Source organism: Solea senegalensis, linkage group LG17, assembly GCF_019176455.1.
Source record: "Solea senegalensis isolate Sse05_10M linkage group LG17, IFAPA_SoseM_1, whole genome shotgun sequence".
NCBI classification, from domain to species: Eukaryota; Metazoa; Chordata; class Actinopteri; order Pleuronectiformes; family Soleidae; genus Solea; species Solea senegalensis.
This window is the reverse complement of record NC_058037.1, coordinates 13434605-13446665: the sequence shown is the minus strand read 5'-3', so window position 1 is coordinate 13446665 and position 12061 is coordinate 13434605. Positions and strand designations below refer to the sequence as shown.

Below are 12061 nucleotides of genomic sequence, written 5' to 3'. Positions count from 1 at the left end.
ACAGACTAAGATTCACCAGCACGTGACACGTTTGTAACGTCCGCCTCTCAGTACCGTAATTCCTAAACGGTTGAATAACTGCCAGATAACGAAAGTGAAAGTTATCTTGGGGGGGACAGAAGCACTCACTCAATGAACATTTTTTGACAATTCTACAGCCATAAAATCAAAATAATGATGGTCATAAGAGGGTTAAACACAGTTAACTGCACAGTAAAGACGGAACAAGACTGTGTAGGAATATACTACACTTCTGTGTCTGTGTCTCTTTCCTGTCCCTGTCTCGTCACACATTGTAGAAAATATTAAAGGATTAGAAGCTCTTCAGCAACAGAGGGAAGAAACAGCTGTCTGTCTCACACACACACACACACACACACACACATACAAGCAGTTTGGCAGGGGATGAGCTGTGGTTTTCAGCAGTATCATTCGCTCTCATCAATCATGGTCGACAGCAGCAACCTTTCTGGAAGAGGGGGGAGACACGTACACACTTTAGTCCCTGATAATACCTGCTATCTGATCCAACCCTAGTGTGCTACAGACAGCAATATCTCTGTCTCTCTCTCCTTCTTTCTTTTCTCTTTCCAACTGCACAGGACACAGATAACTGTATTTTGTGCAGGTGAAAGTGGGACAGATCATGTGACACCGCGTGGCTTTACTGCTGTATATTTATTCTGTTATTCTGTGATTCGGTAATGTGGAGGTTTCAGTGCTTACTGTACATGTTGCTATAATTCTCACCGCGTCGATTAACAAATCACATCTCAACCGCCGAGGAATCCTTATCTGACCCGTCTCCTCCCCTTCATTAGCAATCAAGATTGATTTCATCCTTCAAATCAATATCAGAACATATCTTTTTTTCTCCTCTTGGTTAACCTGTGCACTTCCTAGGATTTGTTTGTTTTCCCCAGTGACGATTTCATTACATCCCATAACCAACATGGATGTATTTGGTTCTCAAAGGCAGATTTCGTTCTCTTTTTTTGTCTCAACTGTAGATTAATTTATTTTTAATGTTCTCTCTAGTAGCCTTAGTAGTAATATTGTTATTACCACACATCTATATTCTCTCTGAATCATCCTGAGTGTCTTTAGTGGTTTTTTTTTTTACTTTGATTTTTATTTCTATTAGTTGTTTTTGCAAGCAAATGTAAGAAAATGATGAAAGATGTCAATCGTGGTTTCCCGAACCCCAAAATAATGAAGTATTAAAACATCACGTCGTGTCCACAAATCAAAAGTATTCAGTTGACTGTCATTGAGGGGCATTTAAGAGGCTGAAATCAGAAATCTCAGATTTTATTTGTATAAAACAAAAAAAACAATGGGATATCAAAATAGTTGGTAGCTTGATGACTAACGTTAATATGTCATCAAGTCGTGTCATATGCATGTAATTAAGAGAAAATGTATTATTTCCTTAATCATCCCGGTCAACTCATCTTCTTCTTATCAGTGACTTTATAAGATGTATGATGATTTGAGTAAATCCAGCCTCTCCTCTCCTCTCCTGAGTCCAAGCCCACGATGCTTTGAAGTCCTCCCTCTCCTTCCTCTCCCTCACTAATGGTGCGTTTGAAGTGTCACTCAACTCAAGGGCACCCAACACACACAGCTGGAGGAGACTCATTTCTGCTATCTGTAACATCAGGAACGCGCCGCGTCAACAACAAGGACACACGTGTATTCTACACACTCACACGCGTGTGTTGTGCACATCGACATCCCTAAAGAACGTTCCCCTAAGGTTCTCCTAAGGTTACTTCCAACCAAACCAAAAACTAACATTTAGAGAATGTTCCCTTAACGTTGACAGAACCAAAAACTGAAATATTCTCCTGTGGTTGCCCCGTGGTTTCCACGCAACATTCCTGTTTGGTTGTTTTTTGGTATTTTTGTTTACAGCTGAAATAGAACATTCTCAGAAAAGTAACGTTAGGAGAACGTTCCAGGAACCAAAAGAGAACATTCTCTCAAGGTTGTATGAAGGTTCTGACAAAGTAATGTTAGGGGAATGTTCTGGGAACCTTTTTAGAGAACTTTCTCTCAAGGTTGTATGAAGGTTGTGACAAAGTAACATTAGAGGAACCTTCAGAGAACATTCTCTAAAGGTTGTATGAAGGTTGTGACAAAAGTGGTTACAGGAAACTTCTGGAAACTTTTAGAAACAATCCCTAAAGGTTGTATGAAGGTTTTGACAAAGTAACGTTCTGGGAACAAAATGTGCAACCAAACATTTACATTAGTGGAAATCTATATATTTAATCTATAAATCTCTATATCTATAGGTCTTCCGTTAAAGTCCAGCCTCACGGACAAATGTGCTCGTCATTAGGACGTTTAATTGCACACGTCGACATATTCCTGTATCGATTTCAAAGAATACATCAGCCGTGATTTGCCAATGGGCGGACAGGGCGTCCGGTCATTATTTAAAGGGTAGTTGTGGTGTTTTAGCTCAAACATGAGGCTAATTTATCAGAAGCAGAAATACTTTTATTAATCCACGGTGGGAAATCAGGGGGCATTACAATTACTCCAGATAATCATAGTAAAAAAATAACTAGAAGAATTACGGCATAAAAATGAGAAGAATCAGTCAGTATTTTGAGAAGGATGATTAAAATTGCATAATGTGTGTTGAGGGCTTTTGTTCGGATGTTGTGGTTTGGATTGGGGAGTCAGATGTGGGAAATTATATCAGCCTTATTTTATTTTATAATCTTATTCTTTCTTTTTTACAGGTTGTTTGTAGGTTTTGTTGAGTGTTGTGAAAAAGAAAAATGGGCAGTTCATATAAGATTTTTCTTCCTACTGCACCTTTTCATTCTTGCTTTGGATTAGTATTTGTTTGTTTGTATCTTTATTTTTTTTTTCAAGAATGAAATAAATGAAGTAAATTTAAAGGAAAAAAAAAAATGGGTAAGTCCCATTGAGATTAAAAACCTCTTTTCCACAGGAGACGTAGCCAAGATAAGCAGCGTCTCATGAAAAAGCACAAATAATAAAGTTACACAATTCAAACTAAGCATAAAAATAATGGCAAACAAATAAACAAGGTATGATAAAGTACGTGTGATGGAGTCAGCCTTAGAAATACCCTTCATTTGGATTTAAAAACACTCAATGAGAGTATGTACCATAGAAATATTTACATGTGTGTTACAGTGATTTTATCATTTATATAAACATGATGTCCACAGTTGCAGCTTGATCTACCGCTGGTATTTATAATAGATCAGGAGTCTCTAACCCAAATTACCTTTGGGGGCCACTGATCATCTAGTCTGACCTGTAGGGGGCCACTGGTGAACTGTTCAGTAGAAGGGTGGGTGATATGAGCTTAAAATTCCATCATGATATTGCAATAAGACTGTAGATATATCACAGAATAAAAGTGTTTGAGTTGACATGGAGCGATGTATATAGTTCACAATAAAAATGAATTTATGATGCAAAATGAATCTATTACAAAAGAAAAATTAAAAACAATGATTTTTCTTAATGCAACAATTACATTTCTTAATGTTCTGTCCTACATAAATGCACAGGATGTACGATATTTGAAGCATTTTATTGTTGTCGTAGTATTTACTTAATTTCATTTAAAATACAGCATATACTTTATTTTTGGAATATTAGGACGTCAATGTCATCTCTCCTGTCTTATATTTATCACAGAAATAGTCACGTTTAACTATTTGTTTGAGTTTATTTCATATTTGACTTTTTTTTAATTTATTGTATATTGATTCTGATAAAATTCAAAGTTTTTTTGTTATTTGGTAATTTACTACAAAGGGGGAAAAAATCAGCTACAGCAATGTTTAATATTTACAATAAGTTCCCTCTGAGGCAAGTAATGGTGGGAAACAGTTTAATATATTGTATTTATGACACCTTGATTTATAATCAACTATCTTTATTTTGTAAACAGCACTTCCACAAACTAGCTCAGGTACACATGTTTTTCTTTCTTTGGTTATGTAACATTAACATCCACCTCATTTAATAAACTCCTCTGTGTGCTTTCACTCTGATGGAACTCTCCTCACTAATGAACACCACCCTGCTTTTCTTGGAGGAGCGACAGCACATGCATTTGTAGCCCAAATGGCAGCTTCCCAGATTTCACCAAAACTGAGGGCGTAAACTCTCCGCTGTTTGAGTAAACAGTTCCAGAGACACTTACGCGCGACACATTAGCTGAGTTCGACTATATTATGATCACTCCTCTAACAACCCTCCCTCTCCCTCTTTCTCTCTCTCTTTTCCTCCAGGCCACTAAAGAGGTGATAGAGCGCGAGGCTCCGGGGATGTCTTTGGCAATGCTGATGGGATCCCTTAATGTCACACCGCTAGGCATGCTTTCCAGGTCGGCACACAGTCAAACAACACACACACACACACACTTTCATTTCTATATTTCATTATGTCTTCAATTCGTCTGTCAGAATCAGAATTCATTCATGTGCAGATACAGTGCTTAACCAATTTATTAGACCACCAGCCAAAAGCCACAGCTGCCCTAAATTAATAGAAAAATCTACATGAGACATTGAAAACTAGTGTTTTTCTACATAATATACCAAAGTGAAACCCGATCCGTTGCCGCATGTGTTCATTTACACCTCCCTCTGTGTGTGTGTGTGTGTGTGCTTTACAGACCAGTGTGTGGGATCAGAGGGAAGACGCTCATCATCAACTTACCAGGAAGCAAGAAAGGCTCCCAGGTAGGAAACACAACTGCTGGAAGCAAAGAAAACAGTTTGTGTGTGACATTCGTGTGGATCAGTGTGGGGTTTTAACACTTAATGGACGACAGAGGATGAGAGATATAACTTTTATTCTTCGCTTATACTTTTTCTTAGTTTATATTCAATAACGTCTGGGTTGAAGGTTTGAACTTTGACAACTGTCCTCATGCCAAAGTGTCCTTCAGGAAACTTCTGATGTATTGAAGCCGCTGTATGGATGACAAGTCTGAACACTCACAGTTTGTAACAATGCACTCAGTGGATTGCAAAAGTCGTTTTCACACCTAATAGTCTGCTAGACTCGCTATGACTGGGGCTTACAGTGCCCTGCGTTGTAGTCCGCTTCCAGCATTTTAAATCCCTCTATTTCTTCTGTTCTGTGTTTCATGAAAATGACATAACGTGTACTCATAAATGTTGGAAACAGTTTGTATCTTTAAGTTCCCGTCCTACCATGACATCATCATGATATCACAATGATAGATGACAGCATCTCAAAATAAAAGTGTCTGTGGCCAAAGCAAATGGATTGGAGGGCTGCATGTGGCCCACCAAGTGTGCTAATACATTTTTATACATTAAATCACAACGGGTGTTTGCGCAGCAGCCATATCGACAGGTCGCTGTAGGAAAATCCCAGATGTAAATGATCAAATGAACGACGGCTGAGTTCCCAGTTCAGGATGCACACTTGTTCACCGTGACACTGTCCTGACTTACATGAACTGAACAGAGCTGTTGTTCATGGGAAACATTTCCTACTACAACATAGGCTCATTACAATATCTGATCAGATATTTTCCACACATTGTGTGTGTGTGCGTGTGTGCACACCTACTGCTGTCTCTGTGTCCCCTCCATCTGTCTCCCCTCCGTGCCACTCTGACCCGCACATCTGTCTCTGTCTCGTTACGCGCCCGCTCCTACTGATCGATTTTAGTATTCTTTTTTTAATCAATTATGCCACCCCATCTGCTGCCATGTTAGTGTCTCCCTCCTCAACCCCCAGTTAAAGTTATTTGCGAAGTCCAAAAGGCAGCCACACAAACTCCCGTATGTCAGAATATCAGCTTTGTATCACTTTGCGACACATATTACATGATGTTCACTATTACTACTCTGCCGTTGTTGGGCGAACTTTGTATGACAAAAACGTTGTAAACAGGAAGAACAACACGGTCCAAGAGAGTAATGTTTGAGGGAAATGTTAAATGTGCTCAAGCTACATGCAACACAAGGACAAAGAAGCAATAGATGTACAGTGCTCCTCTCCTCTCCTCTTCATCCTCACTGTCTTTTTATTACAGCTTCCTCTCTCCATCAATGAATCTCTCTCCTCTACTCTGTCTTTCTTAATCTCTTCATCTCCTCCTCCTCGCTCCAGCTCACCTTCGGACTCTTCCTCTTTCTCTCCCTGTCAACCCCCCTCCCCTGTCCTTACAGAAAATGCCTTCTCCCCCTTCACCTCCATCCCTCTCTCTCTCTCTCTCTTTCGTCTGTGTTTCTCTCTTGACACTTGCTCACCTCCAGAACAACAGAGAATAGGAACATGTTTAAAATAAATAAATGAACGGAAAACAAAACGGGAAAAGGAGGACTGTCCCAGGCTCTTGACACTGTCCTCTCTCTCTCCCTCTTTTTGCCCAAAACCCGCAACCCCCACTCCAGCATCCTCTCCACATCTCATGAGGGTTTTCAAAAAAACAGCAAGAGGCATAAACTGTCTCCTGTGTGCTGACAAGGTTTTTGGCTCCTTGTTGTTGTTAGCCTGCAGGAACATGGAGGGTCTTTCTTTCTCGTGATTGACTGCTGAGATTAACCCATTAACCCTCTTTCATTTACTTGTCTGAAGAGCACTTGAGGCGCTGTGTGCTTCAAATTCAGGCAAATCAAGCCTAAAAGAGCATAGTGTGTATCTTTTTTTGCATGTATTTTTGATTTCTTTAACCAGATAAAGTCACATTGAGATCAAGATCCTGGCCAAGAGGTCGGCAACACACGTCACAATCAATACACGTTCAAAAGACAGATTACAAACAATAAATTAAAATAGACATTAATTTGTGCAGTCGTTGAGATCACAGCAACACAAAAAAACACAGGCACTGTTCAAAGGATTCTCGTTGTCTAACGTTTAAGATGGAATAAAAAGTTTTCTTTTAATAGAGTTTTAATATGACGAGAATAAAGTTGTCATTTTACGAGAATAAGGTTGTAATATTAAAAGAGTAAAGTCGTCATTTTACGAGAATATAGTTGTAATATTACAAAAATGAAGTTGTCATTTTACAAGAATAAAGTTGTAATATTACAAGAATAAAGTTGTCATTTTACGAGAATAAAGTTGTAATATTACAAGAATGAAGTCATCATTTTACGAGAATAAAGTTGTAATATTATGAGAATAAAGTCGTCATTTTACGAGAATAAAGTTGTAATATTACAAGAATAAAGTCGTCATTTTACGAGAATAAAGTTGTAATATTATGAGAATAAAGTCGTTATATTATGAGAATAGAATAAAGTGGTAGTATGCTCTGTACTGCTATGTTGTTTCAGCTCAGTAAGACCAAACTGAAGCAGAATAACAGTATCAACAACAACTACAAATAGAATGCAGAAAGTTACGCACTGCAGCTTTAAAAAGCAGTACAGTCGAGGAGGTGTTTTTGCTCTGAAAGCTCATGCACAGCCCGGCGTATGTAAAGCTGTAAAGCGTGGGGAGCGATTAATAATGTATCTTCTCAATGCTTAAAATACACAGGAAGATAAATAATTTCACAGATTATCTCTTGTCTTGGGAATGAGGAGAATGGAACGTTTAGCATTGCTGAGGAGCCCACAGGCACACTGACACACACACACACACACACACACACAGAGAGACTGCAGAGGAAAACACACGAGGATGGGGGAGCAGGAGAAAGTGTACAAACTAGTCGGAATGTGGCCAGAGGGAGGCGCTGTGATCTGTTGTGTCTGAGGACTCTGCTGCCTCAACCAGGGTCACACGCTGTGTTAGTGGCACATTTCACAAGCTTTAACTACTGGAAACATTGTAAATTTGATAAAGGCTTGTCTCTTACAGGCTTTATATAGTATTTATAAATAAAAGTACTGTGTAAATCAAGGTAATATATGGTATTATAAGTGTATCTGGGACACAGTGATTTAGTGCAATTTGCTCTGAAACGATCAGCCTGTAATTTACTGTGAATGTACTGTCAAATATTTCATAGTTTGAGTTCATAAATCAACAAAATTTCTTGTCATTTTTATGCCTACTATTTCAGATTTAAATACACACTTTTGTGACGCCAAATTGACGTAATCTCACAGTTATTATTTGCTAATACTGACACTTATTTGGTTTTCTACTTCAAACTTGTTGTTTTACTGGACTTTTTTGGGGACATAATTCATGTCAGACTCCACCACTGACAGTTCGTAACTGTCCTTGTCACCTCCAGCCGTATCTCTGTCACCGATCTCCTCCTCTCTCGGCTCCATCCTTTTTCCCCAGGAATGCTTCCAGTTCATCTTGCCAGCGTTGCCGCACGCCATCGACCTTCTCCGCGACGCGGTGGTGAAAGTAAAGGAGGCGGCGGACGAGCTGGAGGACCTGCCGTCGCCGCCGCCGCCCCTCTCGCCGCCGCCCAACAGCTCGCCGCGCCGCCAGACGGAGGACAAGGGCGTGCAGTGCGAGGAGGAGGACGAGGAGAAGAAGGACAGCGGCGTAGCGTCCACCGAGGACAGCTCCTCCTCCCACATCACAGCCGCATCCATCGCCGCCAAGGTTTCTGTCCTCACACAAGAAAAAACTGCTGTTTCCCCAAATTCCTTCCATTTCAAACTGTCATCCTTACGTGTTCACACATCAGTCATGCAGTTCGAGCATGTGTTAAAGATGCTACATGCACTATTTTAACATTTCTATAATAATTAGAAAGGTCCTGTTGGAGGATTTAATGGAACTCTCATAAAGCTTAACAATGCCTGGAAAGAAGAGAGTTTTTAGGATGTAAAAAAAATGGGGGAATTCCCTTTTTTTATAGATCATTTCCTCAGGAAAGATAAATGTGAGATAAGTGTTTCCTGAGAGGAATAGTTACACTTGTATACTTACTGTTCTACAGTTACTAGTTGATACTACACACAGTTTAATGACAATACAGTAGGTAAAATATGAAATGAAATTGATTAGTCACAGATGATGCTGTTGTCTGGAAGTTAGACGCCCGTATGATTTTTGATGATCCTGGAAATATACATTCATTATACGACAAGGTATAAATGTGAGAGTTACTGAGAGACGTTTGTCACGTGACAGAACAGGTTCAAGCTTTTTTAAAGTCTGTCCTGTGTTAGTACAAAGCTTTATTCAGAATATAATGAATAACTGTTTTTCAACTTCCTGTTCTACATGTACTGCCCAGCTAAGCGGTCAAAACAGAACCTTTTTTATTATTATTATTATTGGTATGTCCCATTTTGAGGGTGTCTGGCTCAAGGGAAACCAAATGAAATGGTGCGTTTAGGTGCTCCACAACTTTAAACTGCCAGTGAGGAACTGGATCATGTTCTGTGATATTAAAATCTTCATTATGAGTTTTGATATTCTACACATGATGACCGAGTGCTAAATAGTGTACCAGGTAAATTGGATCAATATCACATTCATGTACTTGGCTTCAGTTAATCGGACCTGGACGTGGCTTTTCATAAAAAAAAAAAGTTCAGTCTCTCCTTTAACATTTCATTCATATCATCATCGTATCTCTCATATAAACCGTCATCTGTGTGTCTGCTCTGTCCACTTACATGTCACATCACACCCCCCCATCATCCCATCCTGCCCTGTCCACAGGCTGGAAGGCTCTGTTGTCACGGTAACTTCCCGACTCATTGTCCACTCACAGATGGATGTTGGTAAGACCCAGCACCCTGAAATCTCAGCATTATTGTTCGTCTTTCATCTGCATTCGTATAAACAGTTCACTCTCATGTCGTTAATGTTTATTTTTTAAGGTTATTGATTTGATCTCTTATCTGCTATAATTGTGTTGTTTTTAGAGAACCTTTCTATTTATGATAAACTATATAAATCACTGTGTGTCTACATGCTTGCCTATGGTGTGTGTGTGTGTGTGTGTGTGTGTGCGCGCGGTGTTTCTAAGCTTGTTTGGTTGTATACATTTGTGTGTGTGTGTGTGTGTTTGATCTCAGATCCCAGACTCCATTATCTCGCGGGGTGTGCAGGTGTTGCCTCGGGATACAGCCTCCCTCAGCACCACGCCCTCGGAGTCGCCCCGCGCCCAGGCCACCTCCCGCCTCTCTACAGCTTCCTGTCCCACCCCGAAAGTGAGTTGTTTCACTCGTACCACCTACCTTTGCACAAGCACAGATTCACCAGTGTTGTACTTCTATATACAGTTCAATATTTAATTATACGAAACATTCTCATAACCGACCAATAGTTATGTTATATATATATATATATGTATATATATATATATATATATACATATACACACAGTATATTATTGAGGTTTTTATATTTTAATGATTGTATTTTTCATGGTTAAATGTGTATATCTTGTATTATAGTATAAAGTATATAATTAGTATTATACTTGGTCATATTACTGATGTATAAAGTGGATCAACAGGGTCCCCACAGGCTCACACACACCCACAGACCAACACACACACACGTCACACACTGTCCCGTGTGTCACCTTTACACAGTGTATGTTTTGTGTTTGTTTCACTGCGTCTTACATGTACAACCCCCCCCCGTTGTGTGTGTGTGCGTGTGTGTTTGTTGAGACAGCAGGTTGTGAGTGTTACACTTCGACGCGTCTTATTATTATTATTATTATTATTAATAATAATCCCCAGGTTCAATTAAACTCATTGCGATTGATTTTTGTACCTACAGTCTCCAAGCCTCTGCTTCATCTGTTCCTCCGTCAGTGGGATACTTCAACATTTTTTGTTTGCTCTTGCTCTGCTTGAATTGTCTTGGATGTTCAGTGCCGGGACCTGAACGCACCATTTCCATTTGATAGTGATGAGGATAACGTGACAAACGTGATGCAAAATACAACAAACTTTAATCTGAAATGTCCAAGTATCCTACTGTGTTTTAACCGATCTCTTCCGCAGGTTTGTTTTTGCCAAAATGCGTCGATTCTCTCTCTTGTTTCCTTTCTCTTTCACCTCATCTGTGTCACATCTCCGTGTGTCTCCCGGACAGCAGGCAGGTGCCATGGGAATAAATGTGAGGGGGTTGCCATGGGAACAGAGGGATGGGATGTTGGTGGGGTGGGGGTACATCATGTGACAGAGGAAGCAGCCAGAAGTGAGGAGGATGGTCTCCTTCTCTCGGCATGGTGTTGTTTGGGGAGTTTGTAGAGCAGGGGGAGGTCAGTGCTGCAGAGACGGTCAGTGTAGACTTTATAAATACATATGTGAGATGCGGAGGCAGTGATGGCGGAGAGTGTTGGAATCTCAGATTGAAGTCACAACCCTGTTCAGGCTTGAACCTGCTGAAATGTCATTGATGATTTATCTACAACAGTACGCCATACATCGATTTGAGTTACATAATATTCTTTCTGAGACATCACTGTTATATCTTATCGGTGATTTCATGATCCTGCTTGGTGCCACATGGTGTTTCAATGACCCTGAACACCATCGGTTTGCTGATTTTTGTCCTTGTGTCGGTTTATCTTGAATTGCACAAACTTAGCTTAGATTGACAGGTGCTACTGCCTATATTTAATATGTGTTTAAATGTCTCTGACCATTATCAAAAGCAGGTGATTGGCTGTTTTGGTATAAAATTGAATCACGTTATGGTAGCCATTCATACTGGAACTGTGTTACAGTGGGGCAAATGCCAAATGTGACTCTCTAATTAGCTGTGATTGTGACTTGCCACCTCAGCAGTATTGGCTCTGCTGTATGGAGAAAAGCACAAAGTCTGACTCAGTGCTGGATTGGTCTAAAGTGTTTACTCTCCGGCTTTTCTAAAAATCTTGATTTCAACGCGGGTCAACTTGATTTGTCCCCAAAAAAAAGCTCTGACATCTCCTGCTAAATCTACAGATGATTTATTTTGAATGGGATTCTCTGTGGACAGTGATCATGGTGTCAGACTGTGTTTAATGCTGTCAAACAGGCGCTACTTTGGGTGCGGCGTACTTCACTTGCATTCCCGACCTTGTTTCCTCAAATTGTGCTCTTTCAATAGGCTGCTAATGAGATTACATCTGTCTGTAATC

At 39.9% G+C, this 12061-nt stretch overlaps 1 protein-coding gene across 13 annotated transcripts in view; it reads left to right on the top strand.

The window, feature by feature from the left end:
* gphnb (gephyrin b) overlaps nucleotides 1-12061 on the top strand; it is an 89589-nt gene that overhangs the window by 42836 nt on the left and 34692 nt on the right. For all 13 annotated transcript variants that reach the window (XM_044049016.1, XM_044049025.1, XM_044049024.1 and 10 more), the window contains exons 5-8: nucleotides 4293-4387; nucleotides 4679-4745; nucleotides 8293-8565; nucleotides 9996-10130. In XM_044049016.1, coding sequence (XP_043904951.1) covers nucleotides 4293-4387; nucleotides 4679-4745; nucleotides 8293-8565; nucleotides 9996-10130 — 570 coding nt within the window. The remainder of the gene's footprint in view (nucleotides 1-4292; nucleotides 4388-4678; nucleotides 4746-8292; nucleotides 8566-9995; nucleotides 10131-12061) is intronic.